At 50.4% G+C, this 20,001-nt stretch overlaps 1 protein-coding gene across 3 annotated transcripts in view; it reads left to right on the forward strand.

Moving 5' to 3' along the window:
- The window catches only part of si:ch211-1i11.3 (mitogen-activated protein kinase kinase kinase 5), a 185,793-nt gene that overhangs the window by 17,764 nt on the left and 148,028 nt on the right, over positions 1-20,001 (forward strand). For all 3 annotated transcript variants that reach the window (XR_010967279.1, XM_068006407.1, XM_068006406.1), the window contains exons 2-3: positions 7,570-7,709; positions 12,237-12,260. Coding sequence is in view for 2 of the 3 variants with exons in the window: in XM_068006407.1 (XP_067862508.1) it covers positions 7,570-7,709; positions 12,237-12,260 (164 nt within the window). In the remaining variant the exon portion in view is untranslated. The remainder of the gene's footprint in view (positions 1-7,569; positions 7,710-12,236; positions 12,261-20,001) is intronic.

Below are 20,001 nucleotides of genomic sequence, written 5' to 3' on the forward strand. Positions count from 1 at the left end.
TACATTAATAAATCTCTGCATGGAACATGGAAGAACAGTTCTTTTTAATTACTGTTATCTGTTTAGCATATGGGTTTTATATCGAAAGCCAAAAAATATATAAAACTAAAGAAAAAATTTACTTACTTTGCATACATCCTTCTTTATCAAATATCCATGTAAAAGTACTCTAAGTTACCAAAAAGATTTGATTAAATAAATGTATTTCAATTGAGGACTTTTATTCAGAACCTCCCCCAAACTTGAATAATGGTACAGTCCTTTCAGAAGTTGCTATTCTTTTTGCTATTATTTTTGAGTTCTCTCTCAGAAATAAATAAAATAAATTCAGCTGTTCTAATAATTTAGATTACAAAATACATAAAATTTAAAAAATGGCAACATTTCAAAGTGTCAGGTTCCACTTCTCATACATATAACATTCAGTATTTGCTAAATAAATAACTGGTGCTTGAATATAATAACCAACATCAATGTTCTTATGAAACTTCAGATAAGATTTCAAATTCATACTTTACATTGTATTGATGATTTTATACATAAAACCAAAATTAAATTACCACCTTAACTCTTGTAAGATTGACTCCCCTGACTTCTGGCCTATGGTGACACCAAACTTTTGCCTGGGAACTTGGCTCCCAATGACCTTTCTTTGTTGTGGCTCAGATCAGAAATCTTTCTTTGAAGTACTTAAGCTCATTATATTGTATACTTAGATAATAATAAATGTTTGAGCGCCCTTGCAAGCTGAAAGACTTGTTTTTAGATAAAGAGCCTCTTAGTTTTTTTAGCTTGCCATATACAACCAGCAAATAGATGATAATTACCTATAATGCTCTGAAAAGTAAACAGCCAGTGAATTGACAAAAGTCAGGGCACAGCCATAGGGCGGGAAGCACTGGCAGCAAACGTAGGAGAGAGGTATTCGCTGATGTCCATTTAATTTATTGATTTTAGTGTGCCAGCTGCTCTGTGGATTTATTAATTAACTGGTGCCTGCTGCTATGTTAATTGATTGATTCACTGATGTCCATAGTTGCATTAGTTTATTTTATTTGTTGTGCCCTTATTGATTTGTTGGTGCACCTATTGCTTCTTTAATCTTTAATTGTTTGATGTACCCACTGCTCCATTTATTAATTGGTTTGGTATCCTTGCCCTTCCACGAATTTATTAATCAACAGCTGCCACTTCTCCATTTCATTCACTGGTGCCCGCTGCTGTGTGAATTTAGTGATTCAGTGGTGCTTGATGCTCCATTAATTAATTGATTCACTGGTGCCTACTTAGCTGAGCTGCAATGTTGCTCAGTCTGCTTTTGTTGTTGTCAGGGGGGAGGTGGAGTTTGGTTTACTTTCTATTATGTGGTGTCAAAAAAAAACAACACATTTTGTTCTAATTTAAGTTTTTAATTTTGTTATTTTATTAGCAGTTTCTGTTTTAGAATGTATTGCCATCACAATTTTGAGAACATGGAGATAAGATTTTTCAACACTGTACAAGCGTTTGCGAAGACACAGGTGACTGAGTAACAATATTCTATTGCTGCGAACCTGTATCAAAGGGCTTGGAAACAAGGCTAAAAGTACGAAGTGCTTACATTTACTAAATGTAAAATGCAGTATAATTCCTTGTGAGAGCACTGTTAGATTTATGCTTTATTTTGTGGGTTATTAGGGTTCGGATTCCCTTATCAAGCTCTTCTCACCTGGCTCTAGTGATTCTCCGGAAGGAGAGCTGTGATTGTGAACCTGTCTCTGCCATTCACGATTGAAGCTGGGCTGGAATGGGAAACGCATTTTCTGCTCAGTCCACTTTCATTCGGAATAACAGGAATGCCACTCCCCCTGAAATTATATTGGAAAGAATATATATCATGGCTATATCGGCCAAGTTAAATCGTACAACTTCAAATCTAAGGCTCTCACTTCAAGTTAACCCTCATTACGCCTGATGTTATATAGAGAAAAGGAAGAAAGACTTGCATTTGTATAGCGCCTTTCATGACCTCAGGATGTCCCAAAGTGCTTTACAGCCAATGAAACACTTTTGAAGTGTTGTCACTGTTGTAATGTAGGAAACGTGGCAGCCAAATTGTGCACAGCAAGATCCCACAAACAGCAGTATAATAAAGACAGGCGAATCTGTTTTTTTTTAAGTGGTGTTTGATGAGGGATAAATATTGGCCAGGACACGGGGAGAACTCTCCTGCTCTTCGAAATAGTGCCATGGGATCTTTTGACGTCCCCCTGAAAGGGCAGATGGGGCCTTGGTTTAACGTTTCATCTGAAAGACAGCTTCTCTGGCAGGGAGAATATTCAGAATTCCACAAGGAAACACTATCCTGGATTATCTTCTGAACCAACAGCCATATTAAATAGATAGCTGGGACACATCTCAGGACAAGTATTCCAGATTCTTGGCACTTAAAGCACACCTTCACCTCCTTTAAAGGAATGGAACTATTTAATTCTGGGTTGGACATCGAATAGCTAACATTGAACCACCTATGACAACACACAGCACTAAAATTAGAATTGAAAGTAAATAAAAGATTTACTTTGGGCCCAGGCCATACCTGCTGCCTGGCCTCCAAGTCCTGCACTGGCCGTTCTGGTGCTTCTGACTTGGAAATAAATTTTTGCTCATGTTGCTAGGGAGGGAGAAATGGGCAGTGTTTCAGCTCCTGATTGTTTTTCTACAACTGCTGCTGGAACTGCGTGTTTGTTAATGTCAAATGAGGACATCATTGGACTCGGTCCTGATACTGAGCCATTTGAAAGGGAGCTGGACCAGTTCCTGACTGAGGCTGATTACACCGTGTACAAAAGATGGGTGGGGTGTGGGGTGACATACATCATGGTCACTGTGGTCTCCCGAACCCTTTTTGATCATCTTTGGGAGGGGTCAGAGAGGAATTTCCCAGTATTGTCATTCCCTGAATTGGCCTCAGGTTTCTTCCCTCTTTTTTTTGCCTTTCCCAAGAGATTATATGGCTGGTGGCGGGTGGGAGCTTTCATTGTCATGATGCTTAGTTGCAATATGACTGTAGCGGGCAGGTTTGATGAACCAGCTAGTCCTTTCCTGTCTGTTACTTTCGTATGTTCGTATGTACCTCTGGTGAAATAGCCTGGCCGCTGTCTTCACTCGAAGAAGAATAATGGTCACTTGAGTGAGGTGATGGGTTGTGACCAGAGCTGGTGGAGCCATAGCTCAGTAAGGAGTCAACACCTTCAGGGGAGGTTCGGAGGAGAGAAAAATAGCTCATTTGAAGATAAAGTGATGTTTGTAAGTAGGTTCTGACGAAAGGTCTTTGACCTGAAACGTTAACTCTGTTTCTTTCTCCACAGATGCTGCCTGACTTGCTGAGTATTTCCAGCATTTTCTGTTTCTATTTCAGATTTCCAGCATCTGCAGCATTTTGCTTTTGTTGTAAGCAGATTATTTGACTTAAATTACGATCGCAGAATTGGAAGATAAGTACAAAGTGATCATCCTCAAACATGATGAGAAATCAGAAGAATTATTTATCAGAGGAAGACTTTAAAATAATTGGCAAAAGAACCGGGGAGGGGACGAGGTGACATTTTTTTACGCAGCGAGTTGTCGCGATCTGGAATGCACAAACTGAGAGGGTGGTGGAGGAAGATTCAATAATAACTTTCAAAAGGGAATTGTATATACATTTGAAAAAGAAGAATTTGCAGTGCTATGGGGAAAGAGCAGGGGTGTGGGATGAATTGGAGCCGGCAAGGCACAAAGGGCCAAATGGCCTCCTTCTGTGCTGTAAGATTCTATAGTCCTAGAGACCTGTTTAATGCTGTGCCGAATGACTCCTTTATAAAGGAGCAGGATAAGTATGTGGTAAAGAACGATATTGAGGGTTTATCGGGATAAGGATTGATATGGATGACTAAATGAATCGAACGCAATTGTTTCTCTGGCCCTGTGCCCTTAAAGTTATCTGTGGAATGCAAGGTGTTATGGTTGACTAACATTGACTTCAATATTCAATCACACGATAACCATCAGGGGCATTTAAGAGCATAAGACATGGAATTAAAAAAGTGCTGTTTTACTGTTACAAGTGTAGGGAATCAGCTGCTTATTTCTAAACTCTTTCTACATACAATTATGTCGGTATTCTGTGGGGGAAGTACAGTGATGCTGCTGTTGTCGTGCTGGGGATTACAATTTGGGTTGTAATTATGAGCGTTCATTTATGGGGACAGGTTGCATAAACTTGGCTTGTAATACCTTGAGCGTAGAAGATTGAGGGGGTGATCTGATTGAGATGTTTGAAATGTTAAAAGGATTCGATAGGGTAGATACGGGGAAACTATGGGGGTTAAATTGGTTAACCCCCGAATCTAGGTGTGGGCATCACGGTGCGCGATCAGCCCGCGCCCGGTGGTTCTGACGCAGGCAGCACGTGAGATTCATGCTGCCTCCTCGTTTACCTGATAGTAACACAGCATCGAGGCCTCGCTGCGATGTTTTCACCAGTTTCACAGTTCTCACCAGCAGGGGGGGCCCTTAATCTCACGTGAGTTGCTCGCACCTCTTAAAGGCAGCCTGCACCATATATGTAAGTGCAAAATATAAGATACGGATCCACATGGAGTCTGAATGGAGATCAGACATCGCACATGTGAAACACAGATGCAGGTCCTGTCCCTGTGTTTACACACTGATGAGATATGTTAAAACATTGAATAAAGGTTGCACACTACTAAAACCCCCATCCTCCAACCTGCATGCCAGACCTCACCAGTCTGTCGACCTGAGTTTGTACCAGGCTTGCGAGAGAGTGTGTACCAAGGTTCTCCGCTGAAGCACTGGAGACCTTTGTGCAAGAGGAGGACAGAAGGAGGGGCATGCTATATCTGCAGGGGGGGCAAGAGGCCCTCCAGACATATACCCAAAAGGCAGTGGGAGGCAGTAGGGGACGAAGTCAATGCCAAGTGCATAGCACCATGAACATGGCTGCAGTGCAGGAAGAAGTTCAATGCTTTGACACGTGTGGTCAAGGTGAGTGAGGTCAACTGTCAAGTGGCGTCTCCTACCAACTGCACCACTAGCCTCATCCACTGCTCCATGCACTACACCCCCATCACCCACCTACCAACAAACTCTTTCAATCAGTACTCAACTCTTCCAATCAGATGCTTCCTCTCACCCTTACACATTACCACTGTTGCAAGCCACACACACTCACGGGTCAGACACACTGGCAGCTATTCAACCATGACAGGCACATCACCCACACATCCTGCAGGACACTCCGACACATGTCCCGCTTTTTTGGAGGAGAAGGTGGCGCTTATCAGGAGGCAGCAAACGGCAGTGGCATTTAGCCCCTTGAGCCTGTTCCACTATTCAGTGAGATCATGGCTGATCTGTGATCTAACTCCATATACCCGCCTCAGCCCCATATCCCTTAATAACCTTGGTTAACAAAAATCTATCCATCTCAGACTTAAAATTAACAATTGAGCTAGCATCAACTGCTGTTTGCGGAAGAGCGTTCCAAACTTCTATCACCCTTTGCGTATAGAAGCGTTTCCTAATTTCACTCCTGCACGTCCTGGCTCTAAATGTTAGACTATGTCCCCTCGTCCTAATATTCAAGTATAGGAGACCTCCAAAAACAGGTACAAATGCATCAGGCGCCAGAAGCAACAATCCAGCAACTAACCTGTAAATCCTGCATGGTCCCTTTAAATAGCGCTGGTGGCGGGGGGGCCCTCCAGGCCGCCTAGGTTTAGCTGGTCGTGGTTAAGACCGTGCGTTGGCTGCAGCGTAAAATGTCAAAATGGTGTCTGTCCCTTTAAATCAGCGTTGCACACTAATCTAACGCATATTCTCCTTACTTTACACGCTGCCGGCGTTCTTTAGCTGCACCTGCACGAATCCCTTTACCAAGATGACGTCCGGCGCGCGGCACACGCATTCCGGACGCCATTTTGGAACTTCAGGAGGCTGCATAGTGCCTACACAACGGGTGCTACACGCCCAAATTTCCAGACCATTTTCCTCTGGTGGGGGAATGCAGCACAAGGGGGCACAAAGTTAAAAAGTAACGCCAGGCCGTTCAGGAGTGAAATCAGGAAGCACTTTTTCACATGAAGGGGAGTGAAAATCTGGAACTCTCTCCCCCAAAAGGCCATGGATGCTGGGGGTCAATTGGAGCTTTCAAGACTGAGATCGATAGATTTTTGTTGGGTAAGGGTATCGAGGGATATGGAGCAAAGGCAGGAAAATGGAGTTGAGGTACTGATCAACCAGGATCTGATTGAATGACGGAGCAGGCTCGAGGGGCTGAATGACCTGTTCCTGTGTAAAATTACGCCAAAATCTTTTTTAAGCTTTGGTATATATTTTAAATGTTTACGTAAATTAAGTTGTTCGTAATTGTGGACTCTACCCCAACTCCCTTCACCACCGGCGCACAGTAGCTGCAGTGTGTACCTCCCAGGATGCACTGCAGCAACTCGCCAAGGCTTCTTCGACAGCACCTCCCAAACCCGCGACCTCTACCACCTAGAAGGACAAGAGCAGCAGGCACATGGGAACAACACCACCTGCACGTTCTCCTCCAAGTCACACACCATCCCGACTTGGAAATATATGCCATTCCTTCATCGTTGCTGGGTCAAAATCCTGGAACTTCCTACCTAACAGCACTGTGGGAGAACCTTCACTACACAGACTGCAGCGGTTCAAGAAGGCGGCTCACCACCACCTTCTCAAGGGCAATTAGGGATGGGCAATAAATGCCGGCCTCGCCAGCGACGCCCACATCCCATGAAAGAATTTTTTAAAAAACTAATTTAGATTCCTGGGAGAGGTTCTGTAAACTTTCTCCCTGTTCCCCCCCACAAAGGTAAATCAAACAAAACTCTGCAGTGTTCTAATCTTATTTCCTTCATTATTACTTCCTCTAGATCGATTGCGAGCCTTGGCTCAGTATTTCCATGGTGGTGTTCATCTCCCTCAGTAGATTCAATAAGTCGGGGAAAGTTCCTGATGGTGCAGATTGTACATGGTCTGAGGGGATGAGGCTCGAGCGCTGGGTTCTCTTAGTTTTTGGTTTGTGACGTAGAGCCAAACACAAAAGGAATCCAGCACCTGAGCCTCAGCCCCACGTTGTGTGTGTGTGTAATTTTATTTATTTCAGGAACCTTCATGGGCTTGTGTAAAAATCTGGCAGTATGGTACCAATGCCGTGAAGTTTCAGTCCCTCTCTTTCCCCTCCCTGTGCTGAGTTTCTGACCTCCAGCCATGAGCCTGGAAGCGAAGGCCAGGTCCCTTCCCAGTAGGAAGAGTCCAATATTGGAAGCCTCCTCTCAGTTGGCTGATTGGCAGGGCCCCGGGAGTAAGTCACACCTTGGTCCTCCGAGTCACGTGGGGTGGGGGGAGCGGGGGGTGGGCGGAGGATAGCAAAAGGGTGGGGGGAAACAATATGAGGGAAAAAAAGATTAGAGAGTCACACATCCTTCAACAGAGAGGAATGTAACCCAGCCTTGATGCAAGGATGATCATATTTAATAGTGCTGTTCTTTACAGATGTTGCTGTGGTGGAGATGAGTGAACCTTACTGTCAGCCTTCACTCTTCTATCACCTTGGAGTCCGGGAGAGTTTCAGCATGACGAACAATGTGGTCCTTTGCTGCGATAACAACCTGACAACGCTGCAGTCACTACAGGTAAGAGGGCCCATAATACCTCAAACACGTCGTGCTGCCACCTTTATTCTGCTTTATCACCGGGTTTTACCTCTGCGTCAGTACTTGTGATCTCCAGATTCCTTCCTGGAGACTGGGGCTGAGGGACATTTGGTTAATGGTTGTGTTAAAATTCTCTTCATTCCAGACTGGGGTGAGTCATCAATTCTCCACCTGCATTGTGGCAATAAATGTAGCTGAAAACTGAAGTTCTTCTCAACCCCAGTTGGTAAAACATGTATAAAATCATTCCCTTTACTTGTACGTGATTGCTCCTCCCCCTCTCTGTTCCTACATGCTGTTGCGTGCTGTTCCCTTTAGGTAGGAATGCCTGTGTTGAACCCTTATGATATGTTGCTGTCTGATTCTCACCATGATCACATGATGAGGGTCGTGCGTATCCAAAAGGAAGAACTGGACCCGTTTTTCTATCATGGGCCAAAGATTCTACCAATCCAAAGTCAGGGTGAATTCGTGTTGTGTTCAGAATTGCCAGTCATTCTCCCTCCTGAAAAAGTCCACCTTCATCTTCTCCGTCGTTTCATTCCACTGACTCATCTATTGTTCCTCTCCAGGTTCCTTGATAGCATCGTCAGCCACCCACCTCGGTGCTGACATCTGCCACAGTTTCTGGCCTGTCCACGGCACAGAGAACAGCCTGGTCAAAGTCAGCTTCTGTGCTTGTGACCACGGAGCCTTATTCCTCCTTGTCCTTCTCAATCTCTCTGTGCTGTTGGTCCACTCGACTATTCTATCCTCCTCCAGCATCTTTCCTCTGTGGTTCTCCTCAGCGGGACTGTCCTCGCCCAGCTCCAGTCCCACCAAAGTCAGTCCATCTTCAGCAATGGCTTCTCTTCCTGATCTGTCTGCATTACCCCAACATTCTATCATTGTCATTGGTCCCCTTCTTTTCTTTATTTACATAAGAAAAGATTGGATAGGCTGGGGTTGTTTTCTTTGGAACAAAGGAGGCTGAGGGGAGATTTAATTGAGGTGTATAAAATTATGACGGGACTAGATAGAGTGGATAGGGAGGACCTATTTCCCTTAGCAGAGGGGTCAGTGACCAGGGGGCATAGATTTTAAGTAATTTGTAGAAGGATTAGAGGGGAGCAGAGGAGAATTTTTTTCACCCAGAGGGTGGTGGGAGTCTGGAACTCACTGCCTGAAAGGGTGGTAGAGGCAGAAACCCTCAACTCATTTAAAAAGTACTTGGATGTGCACTTGATGTGCCGTAACCTACAAGTGCTGGGAAGTGGGATTAAGCTGGATAGCTCTTTTTCAGCCATGCACAGACTCCACGATGGGCTGAATGGCCTCCATTTTTTTGCCGGAATTTTCTATGATTCTGTCTCAGAGGCAAGAGTGCTACCGCTGAGCCACAGCTGACACATTACTGTGAACACAAAACTTTATCAGCCTTCCTGGACAGCTTCACCACAAAGCACTGGCAACACATTGAAAGTCATTATTGAATCTGCTTCCACCACCCTTTCAGGCAGTGCATTCCAGATCATAACAACTCGCTGAGTAAAAAATGTTTCCTCATCTCGCCTCTAGTTCTTTTGCCAATTACCTTAAATCTGTGTCCTCTGGTTACTGACCCTCCTGCCAGTGGAAACAGTTTCTCCTTATTTACTTTATCAAAACCCTTCGTGAAGTCTCTCATCCCTGGTACCATTCTAACAAATCTCGTCTGCATCCTCTCTAAGGCCTTGACATCCTTCCTAAGGTGTGGTGCCCAGAATTGAACACAATACTCCAGCTGAGGCCTAACCAGTGCTTTATAAGGTTTAGCATAACTTCCTTGCTTTTGTACTCTATGCCTCTATTAATAAAGCCAAGGATCCCGTATGCCTTTTTAATAGCCTTCTCAACTTGTCCTGCCACCTTCAAAGATTTGTGTATGTGCACCCCCAGGTCTCTCTGCTGCTGCACCCCCTTTAAAATTGTTTATATTGCCTCTCCTCATTCTTCGTATCAAAATGAATCACTTCACACTTCTCTGTGTTAAATTTCATCTGCCATGTGTCTGCCCATTTCACCAGTCTGTCGATGCCCTCCTGAAGTCTGTTACTATCCTCCTCACTGTTTACTACATTTCCAAGTTTCATCTCATCTGCAAACTTTGAAATTATGCCCTGTATACCCAAGTCCAGGTCATAAATACATATCAAAAAGAACAGTGGTCCCGACACTGACTCCTGGGGAACACCACTGTAAACTTCCCTCTAGACTGAAAAACAATTGTTCACCACTACTCTCTGCTTTCTGTTCCTTAGCCAATTTCATATCCACGCTGCCACTGGCCATTTAATCCTATTAATGGGCTTCAATTTTGCTAACAAGTCTATTATGTGGTACTTTATCAAATGCCTTTTGAAAGTCCATATACACAACATCAACCGCACTACCCTCATCAACCCTCTCTGTTACTTCATCAAAGAACTCAATCAAGTTCGTCAAACATGATTTGCCTTTAACAAATCCATGCTGGCTTTCACTTATTACCCATATTTTTTCAAGTGCCAATTAATTTTGTCCCAGATTAATGTCTCTAAAAGTTTCCGCACCGCTGACATTAGGCTGACTGGTCTGTGGTTCCGGGTTTATCCCTCTCCCTCTTTTTGAACAGGGGTGTAACATTTTGCAATCCTCCAGTCCTCTGGCACCATCCCCATATCTATGGAGGATTGGAAGATTGTGGCCAGAACCTCTGCAATTTCCACCCTTACTTCCCTCAGTAACCTAGGTTGCATCCCATCCGGACCGGGTGACTTTTCTACTTTGAGCGCTGCCAATCTTTTAAGTACCTCCTCTTTATCTATTTTTATCCTATCCAATTTATCTACTACCTCCTCCTTTACTGTGACATTGGCAGTATCCTCTTCTTTAGTGAAGACCGATGCAAAGTACTCATTTAGTACCTCAGCCATGCCCTCTCCCTCCACAAGAAGATCTCTTTTTTGGTCCCTAATCGACCCCACCCTTCCTTTGACTGCCCTTTTACTATTTATGTTCCTTTTATGTTACCTGCTAATCTATTCTCATACACTCTCTTTGCTCCTCTTATTTCCTTTTTCAGTTTTCCCCTGTACTTGATGAGAGTTTTGAAAGGTCCCTCTGCGCTTACAATAACCCAAACTAGAATAAATTAATATGTTTGACTCGGCAACTAAATAGCTCACAAGTATCTGTCAGCTCTGTTTTCGCTAGCTAGACCTAGAGCAATGTGTGTACATATAGCCAGCAAAGCTGATAGAAGCTTCAGTAATGTAAGCAATAACGGATGTATCACTGATATGTAAGTGGTGTGTATATGTAAGTGCTATAATCATTTTAGGACTGATCTATTGTTGGTGTCTAGCTAGCACTAGACCAGTCGTTGCTTGTCTGGATGTTTTTATGTATTGCGTTTTAACACAAGCCTGTTCTGTGGGGATCTGGCTGTGAAGGTTGCGATACACTTTCACTGCTGGTACGCTGATTAATCTCAGGCCTCATCTGGGAGCAATGTGTCACACAAAACTGTTTTTAACATAATTGTTCAACTTGCTGTAGGATCTCCTGAGTCAATCTTCATCACCTAGTTCCTAGGTAACAGCACAATAAGGGACAGACGCTATATCAGTGTTACTAACACTGGCAGTGTTCAGCTTGAGGGCCACTTCAAGGGTGCACTTGTGTGCCTAGTGGGGCCACAGAATTGGCGGCACAATGATCTCCAGCCTGTGCTCCCTTGGAGTGTGGCTCCCTGCAGGGCGCACAGGACCACACTAACGACGATGGTATCGGTTTCTCATCCATATTAGTTACAACGTGAATACAACCTGAATCTGGAGTTGGGACCTGACCTGACAATGGAAGGAAGTGGAATCAGATCCCCTGGAGGAGGGAGTCTCCATCTGCTTCTCTCCACATCTAGTAGGGCCTTAATGTTGGATTTACACTATTTAATGATGGTGCGAAGCTAAAACCACTTTGCACCAATGCTGAACTTGTTGTGTAATTGTACCCTGAATCGTTCAATGTGCATGGGACATGCATCTGTGGGTCCAGTGCAGCCATTTTGATTTCCCTATGCTGGGACAGCCTGCCTTCTGATGGCATTTCCATTTCCCTTTCGTTTGCTGGAGAGCAAGAAAAGGGTGATGAAAGGGCGCGGGATCTCTGCTCAGTCACTGTTCCCAGAGGTTCGGAGTCGCACCAATCAGCAGGCCTGCTGAGTCCACAAGGGATGGGCTGGTCGGCCGCAACTGGACCCTGGGTCACGTTATAAGTATCATCGCACTATAGGCTGACTATTTCCGCCTGTCACTGTATCTGACGAGAGGAGATGGTCAATTAACCCTTCACTCACTAATAAATATTTGTACATTTCCTCACAAGGTCTATGGGTAAATAACTCTTCATTTTTGAAAATATAAAATTGGAACACTGCTCTTCACTGTTTTTGAAGTAAATTTGAAAAATTGACTTTTTATTGATCATTTTCTCTTTTGTTCACAGGAGATCATTTGTCAGAGGAATATGGTACGTATCAATAAAGATTAAAGAATTAAGTGATGTGAGGGTTAGTGTATCCAAGGACCAGGGTTCAAGTCCAAACTGACAGATGGGATGAAAGTCTGTTGACCTAGAAATGTTTGATGGGACAGTGTAGAGGGAGCTTTACTCTGTATCTAACCCCTGATGTATCTGCCCTGGGAGTGTTTGATGGGACAGTGCAGTGGGAGCTTTGCCCTGTATCTAACCCGTGTTGTACCTGCCCTGGGAGTGTTTGATGGGACAGTGTAGAGGGAGCTTTACTCTGTATCTAACCCGTGCTGTACCTGCCCTGGGAGTGTTTGATGAGACAGTGTAGTGGGAGCTTTACTCTGTATCTAACCCGTGCTGTACCTGCCCTGGGAGTGTTTGATGGGACAGTGTAGAGGGAGCTTTACTCTGTATCTAACCCGTGCTGTACCTGCCCTGGGAGTGTTTGATGAGACAGTGTAGAGGGAGCTTTACTCTGTATCTAACCCGTGCTGTACCTGCCCTGGGAGTGTTTGATGGGACAGTGTAGAGGGAGCTTTACTCTGTATCTAACCCGTGCTGTACCTGCCCTGGGAGTGTTTGATGGGACAGTGTAGAGGGAGCTTTACTCTGTATCTAACCCCTGCTGTACCTGCCCTGGGAGTGTTTGATGGGACAGTGTAGTGGGAGCTTTACTCTGTATCTAACCTGTGCTTGATGGTCACATGGCAGGACATGTTTGGGCCTGTGTGCAGGATGGCTGGATTTAGCCTCCTCAGCTATGTGTCAGTATTACTGCGGTCCAGATTTGTGTTAATGCATCTCGAGACTGTGCCTTGGGGTTCTGCAACATGTAGTGAGTAGGCCGAGATTCACACTCTGAATCCATACACGCTGAATTCAGAATCTCAGTGTCTTGAGGAGGCGCTGAGCAGAGTGAATGCAAACTGCTTTACCAGTAGGAAATGAAGGAGTGGACACACCAAGTTGCCCCACTCTTGCACTCCTCCTGAATGCCCGTTACAGACGGGCATTGGTGGGTGCCTGGGAGAGGGTCACCTCCCTGACCGCCTGGTCCAGGGCAAACTGTGCGTGGTGCAGGGGAGAGAAAACTCAGGAACGTGACAGAGATTTTCCAGAACTGAGTCCATACCGGCCGCAGGTTACAAATGAAGGGTCCTTGCATGTGATAGCAGGTAAATTGGTATCTTTTATTATTGCATTTTATGCCGTACTCTGGAATGAATACCACATGTTGAATCTGGATTATCTGGAGGTTGGATAGAGCATCAAATGGGTTATGTTCCTTGACACATCCTGTGATCTTACTGTTTGGCATCTCCGTTGAGACTCTAACACTCTTCAAAGGTTGTGACCAGAACGTGTAATTCATCGCGGACCAGATTCAACAAGTTTAAGGGTTGTTTACAGAATGCTCATGTTGCTCTATAAAGACGGCCAGCTGCAGCAATTAGAGAGAGCTCCCACACACTGGATAGAGGCAGTGCCTCGCCTGAGGCGGGGGGAGAAGGGAGGGAGAGAGAGAGCGAGCGAGGGGGAGGAGAGCGAGGGGGAGAGAGTGAGGGGCGAGGAGGGTGAGAGAGCGGTGGGGGGAGGAGGGTGAGAGAGCGAGGGGGGGGAGGAGGTTGAGAGAGCGAGGGGGGGAGGAGGGGGAGACAGCGAGGGGGGGGAGGAGGGGGAGAGAGCGAGGGGGGGGAGGAGGGTGAGAGAGCGAGGGGGGGGAGGAGGGTGAGAGAGCGAGGGGGGGGAGGAGGGTGAGAGAGCGAGGGGGGGGAGGAGGGTGAGAGAGCGAGGGTGGGGAGGAGGGTGAGAGAGCGAGGTGGGGGAGGAGGGTGAGAGAGCGAGGTGGGGGAGGAGGGTGAGAGAGCGAGGAGGGGAGGAGGGTGAGAGAGCGAGGGGGGGAGGAGGGTGAGAGAGCGAGGGGGGAGGAGGGTGAGAGAGCGAGGGGGAGGAGGGTGAGAGAGCGAGGGGTTGGGGGGAGAGCAAGGGGGGAGCAGAGCGAAAGAGCGAGGGGGAGGAGGGGGAGAGCGAGGGGAGGAGGAGGGAGAGAGAGGGGGGCAGGAGGGGGAGAGAGAGAGGGGGGGAGGAGGGGGAGAGAGAGAGAGGGGGGAGGAGGGGGAGAGAGAGAGGGGGGAGGAGGGGGAGAGAGAGAGGGGGGAGGAGGGGGAGAGAGAGGGGGGAGGAGGGGGAGAGAGAGAGGGGGGAGGAGGGGGAGAGAGAGAGGGGGGAGGAGGGGGAGAGAGCGAAGGGTTGGGGGAGAGCAAGGGGGGAGCAGAGGGAAAGAGCGAGGGGGAGAGAGCGAGAGGGGGAGGAGGGGGAGAGAGCGAGTGGAGGAGGAGGGGGAGAGAGCGAGGGGGGGAGAGAGCGAGGGGGGGAGAGAGCGAGGGGGGGAGAGCGAGGGGGGGAGGTGGAGGGGGAGAGAGCGAGGGGGAGGAGGAGGGGGGAAAGAGAGGGGAGGAGGAGGGGGGAGAGAGAGGGGAGGAGGAGGGGGGAGGAGGAGGGGGGAGAGAGAGGGGAGGAGGAGGAGGGGAGAGAGAGAGGGGGAGAGAGAGAGGGGGAGGAGGGGGGAGGAGAGTGGGAGGAGGGGGATGAGAGAGAGAGAGGGGGAGGAGAGGGGGAGGAAGAGAAAGAGAAGGGGTGGAGAGCAAGAAGGGGAGGAGAGGGGAAGGGGAAGGAGGAGAGGGGAGGGGGGAGGGGAGAGAGAGAGGGGGGAGGGGGGAGGGGAGAGAGAGAGGGGGGAGAGAGAGAGGGGGGAGGGGGGAGGGGAGAGAGAGAGAGAGGAGAGAGGAGAGAGAGGGAGAGGAGAGAGAAGAGAGAGAGAGAGGGAGGGGAGAGAGAGAGGGAGGGAGGAGGAGAGAGAGGGAGGGAGGTGGAGAGAGAGGGAGGGAGGAGGAGAGAGAGAGAGGGAGGGAGGAGGAGAGAGAGAGAGGGAGGGAGGAGGAGAGAGAGGGAGGGAGGAGGAGAGAGAGGGAGGGAGGTGGAGAGAGAGAGGGAGGGAGGGAGGTGGAGAGAGGGAGGGAGGTGGAGAGAGAGAGGGAGGGAGGAGGAGAGAGAGGGAGGAGGAGAGAGAGGGAGGGAGGAGGAGAGAGAGGGAGGGAGGAGGAGAGAGAGGGAGGGAGGAGGAGAGAGAGGGAGGGAGGAGGAGAGAGAGGGAGGGAGGAGGAGAGAGAGGGAGGGAGGAGGAGAGAGAGGGAGGGAGGAGGAGAGAGAGGGAGGGAGGAGGAGAGAGAGGGAGGGAGGAGGAGAGAGAGAGAGAGAGGGGGAGGGAGGAGGAGAGAGAGAGAGAGAGAGAGGGAGGAGGAGAGAGAGAGAGAGAGAGAGAGGGAGGGAGGAGGAGAGAGAGAGAGAGAGAGAGAGAGGGAGGGAGGAAGGAAGAGAGAGAGAGAGAGAGAGGGAGGGAGGAGGAGAGAGAGAGAGGGAGGGAGGAGGAGAGAGAGAGAGGGAGGGAGGAGGAGAGAGAGAGAGAGAGAGGGAGGGAGGAGGAGAGAGAGAGAGAGAGAGAGGGAGGGAGGAGGAGAGAGAGGGAGGGAGGGAGGAGGAGAGAGAGGGAGGGAGGGAGGAGGAGAGAGAGGGAGGGAGGAGGAGAGAGAGAGAGGGAGGGAGGAGGAGAGAGAGAGAGAGAGAGAGAGAGGGAGGGAGGGAGGGAGGGAGGAGGGGAGGGAGGGAGGGAGGAGGAGAGAGAGGGAGGGAGGAGGAGAGAGAGAGAGAGAGGGAGGGAGGAGGAGAGAGAGAGAGAGAGAGAGGGAGGGAGGAGGAGAGAGAGAGAGAGAGGGAGGGAGGAGGAGAGAGAGAGGGAGGGAGGAGGAGAGAGAGAGAGGGAGGGAGAGGGAGAAGGAGAGAGAGAGAGAGAGAGGGAGTGTGAAGGAGAGAGAGGGAGTGTGAAGGAGAGAGAGGGAGAGAGGGAGAAGGAGAGCGAGAGAGGGAGAAGGAGAGCGAGAGAGGGAGAGGGAGGGAGAAGTAGAGAGAGGGAGGGAGAAGTAGAGGGAGGGAGAAGTCGGGAGAGGGAGGGAGAAGTAGAGAGAGGGAGGGAGAAGTAGAGAGAGGGAGGGAGAAGTAGAGAGAGGGAGGGAGAAGTAGAGAGAGGGAGGGAGAAGTAGAGAGAGGGAGGGAGAAGTAGAGAGAGGGAGGGAGAAGTCGAGAGAGGGAGGGAGAAGTCGAGAGAGGGAGGGAGGTGGAGAGAGAGAGAGAGGGAGTGTGGAGAGAGAGAGAGGGAGAAGTGGAGAGAGAGAGAGAGGGAGAAGTGGAGAGAGAGAGAGAGGAGAAGGAGAGAGAGAGAGAGGGAGAAGGAGAGAGAGAGAGAGGGAGAAGGAGAGAGAGAGGGAGAGAGGGAGAAGGAGAGAGAGAGGGAGGGAGTGTGAAGGAGAGAGAGAGGGAGTGTGAAGGAGAGAGAGGGAGTGTGAAGGAGAGAGAGAGAGAGGGAGAAGGAGAGAGAGAGGGAGGGAGGAGGAGAGAGGGAGGGAGGAGGAGAGAGGGAGGGAGGAGGAGAGAGGGAGGGAGGAGGAGAGAGAGGGAGGGAGGAGGAGAGGGAGGGAGGAGGAGAGAGAGGGAGGGAGGAGGAGAGAGAGGGAGGGAGGAGGATAGAGAGGGAGGGAGGAGGAGAGAGAGAGAGGGAGGGAGGAGGAGAGAGAGAGAGGGAGGGAGGAGGAGAGAGAGGGAGGGAGGAGGAGAGAGAGGGAGGGAGGAGGAGAGGGAGGGAGGAGGAGAGAGAGAGGGAGGAGGAGAGAGAGAGGGAGGAGGATAGAGAGGGAGGGAGGGAGGTGAGAGAGAGAGAGAGAGAGAGAGGGGGAGGAGAGAGAGAGAGAGAGGGAGGAGGAGGAGAGAGAGAGAGAGAGGGAGGAGGAGGAGAGAGAGAGAGAGAGGAGGGAGGGAGGAGGAGAGAGAGGGAGGGAGGAGGAGAGAGAGGGAGGGAGGAGGAGAGAGAGGGAGGGAGGAGGAGAGAGAGGGAGGGAGGAGGAGAGAGAGGGAGGGAGGAGGAGAGAGAGAGAGAGGGAGGGAGAAGTCGAGAGAGAGAGAGGGAGAAGGAGAGAGAGAGAGAGGGAGTGTGACGGAGAGAGAGGGAGTGTGAAGGAGAGAGATCGAGAGAGGGAGAAGGAGAGAGAGGGAGAAGGAGAGCGAGAGAGGGAGAAGGAGAGCGAGAGAGGGAGAAGGAGAGCGAGAGAGGGAGAAGGAGAGCGAGAGAGGGAGAAGGAGAGCGAGAGAGGGAGAAGGAGGGAGAAGTAGAGAGAGGGAGGGAGAAGTAGAGAGACAGAGGGAGGGAGTAGGAGAGAGAGGGAGGGAGTAGGAGAGAGAGGGAGGGAGTAGGAGAGAGAGGGAGGGAGTAGGAGAGAGAGGGAGGGAGTAGGAGAGAGAGGGAGGGAGTAGGAGAGAGAGGGAGGGAGTAGGAGAGAGAGGGAGGGAGTAGAAGAGAGAGGGAGGGAGAAGGAGAGAGAGGGAGGGAGAAGGAGAGAGAGGGAGGGAGAAGGAGAGAGAGGGAGGGAGAAGGAGAGAGAGGGAGGGAGAAGGAGAGAGAGGGAGGGAGAAGGAGAGAGAGGGAGGGAGAAGGAGAGAGAGGGAGGGAGAAGGAGAGAGAGGGAGGGAGAAGGAGAGAGAGGGAGGGAGAAGGAGAGAGAGGGAGGGAGAAGGAGAGAGAGGGAGGAGAGAAGGAGAGAGAGGGAGGGAGAAGTCGAGAGAGGGAGGGAGAAGTCGAGAGAGGGAGGGAGAAGTCGAGAGAGGGAGGGAGAAGTCGAGAGAGGGAGGGAGAAGTCGAGAGAGGGAGGGAGAAGTCGAGAGAGGGAGGGAGAAGTCGAGAGAGGGAGGGAGAAGTCGAGAGAGGGAGGGAGAGAGAGGGAGGGAGAAGGAGAGAGGGAGAAGTAGAGAGAGGGAGAGAGGGAGGGAGAGTGGGAGGAGAGAAGGAGGGAGGGAGGGAGAAGGAGAGAGGGAGGGAGGGAGAAGGAGAGAGAGAGAGAGCGAGCGAAGGGGAGAGAGAGGGAGGGAGTGGGAGGGAGGGAGGGAGGGAGAAGGGGAGAGAGAGAGAGAGGGAGGGAGAAGGGGAGAGAGAGAGGGAGGGAGAAGGGGAGAGAGAGAGGGAGGGAGAAGGGGAGAGAGAGAGGGAGGGAGAAGGGGAGAGAGAGAGGGAGGGAGAAGGGGAGAGGGAGGGAGAAGGAGAGAGGGAGAAGTAGAGAGAGGGAGAGAGGGAGGGAGAGTGGGAGGAGAGAAGGAGGGAGGGAGAAGGAGGGAGGGAGAAGGAGGGAGGGAGAAGGAGGGAGGGAGAAGGAGGGAGGGAGAAGGAGGGAGGGAGAAGGAGGGAGGGAGAAGAGGAGGGAAGGAGGGAGGGAGAAGGAGGGAGGGAGAAGGAGGGAGAAGGAGAGAGGGAGGGGAGGGAGAAGGAGGGAGGAGAAGGAGGGAGAAGGAGAGAGGGAGGGTGGGAGAAGGAGAGAGGGAGGGAGGGAGAAGGAGAGAGGGAGGGAGGGAGAAGGGGAGAGAGAGAGGGAGGGAGAAGGGGGAGAGAGAGAGGGAGGGAGAAGGAGAGAGAGAGAGAGGGAGGGAGAGGAGGGAGGGAGAAGGAGGGAGGGAGAAGGAGGGAGGGAGAAGGAGGGAGGGAGAAGGAGGGAGGGAGAAGGAGGGAGGGAGAAGGAGGGAGGGAGAAGGAGAGAGGGAGGGAGAAGGAGAGAGGGAGGGAGAAGGAGAGAGGGAGGGAGGGAGGGAGAAGGAGGGAGGGAGGGAGAAGGAGAGAGGGAGGGAGGGAGAAGGAGAGAGAGAGAGAGGGAGGGAGAAGGGGAGAGAGAGAGGGAGGGAGAAGGGGGAGAGAGAGAGGGAGGGAGAAGGGGGAGGAGAGAGAGAGGGAGGGAGTAGGAGGGATGAAGGAGGGAGGGAGGGAGAAGGAGGGAGGGAGAAGGAGGGAGGGGGAGGGAGGGAGAAGGAGAGAGGGAGGGAGAAGGATGAGAGGGAGGGAGAAGGAGAGAGAGAGAGGGAGAGAGAAGGGGAGAGAGAGAGACAGGGAGGGAGAAGGGGAGAGAGATGAGGGGGAGAGAGCGAGGGGCGAGGTGGGGGGAGGAGGGTGAGAGAGCGAGGGGCGAGGAGGGTGAGAGAGCGAGAGTGGCGAGGAGAGGAGGGTGAGAGAGCGAGGGGGGAGGAGGGAGAGGCGGAAGGGAGGGAGAGGGAGGTGGAGGAGGGAGCAAGAAAAGCGAGATGGATGGAGAGGAGAGGGGGAAGAGAAGGAGAGGAGAGGGGGAGGTGAGAGAGGGAGGGAGGAGGAGAGAGAGGGAGGGAGGAGGAGAGAGAGGGAGGAGGAGGGAGGAGGGAGGAGAGAGAGGGAGGGAGGGAGGAGGAGAGAGAGGGAGGGAGGAGGAGAGAGAGGGAGGGAGGAGGAGAGAGAGGGAGGGAGGAGGAGAGAGAGGGAGGGAGGAGGAGAGGAGGGAGGGAGGAGGATAGAGAGGGAGGGAGGAGGATAGAGAGGGAGGGAGGAGGATAGAGAGGGAGGAGGAGGATAGAGAGGGAGGGAGGAGGATAGAGAGGGAGGGAGGAGGATAGAGAGGGAGGGAGGAGGATAGAGAGGGAGGGAGGAGGATAGAGAGGGAGGGAGGAGGATAGAGAGGGAGGGAGGAGGATAGAGAGGGAGGGAGGAGGATAGAGAGGGAGGGAGGAGGATAGAGGGAGGGAGGAGGATAGAGAGGGAGGGAGGAGGATAGAGAGGGGAGGGAGGGAGGAGGATAGAGAGGGAGGGAGGAGGATAGAGAGGGAGGGAGGAGGATAGAGAGGA

This window comes from Heptranchias perlo, chromosome 26 (assembly GCF_035084215.1).
Source record: "Heptranchias perlo isolate sHepPer1 chromosome 26, sHepPer1.hap1, whole genome shotgun sequence".
In the NCBI taxonomy this organism is placed as follows: domain Eukaryota; kingdom Metazoa; phylum Chordata; class Chondrichthyes; order Hexanchiformes; family Hexanchidae; genus Heptranchias; species Heptranchias perlo.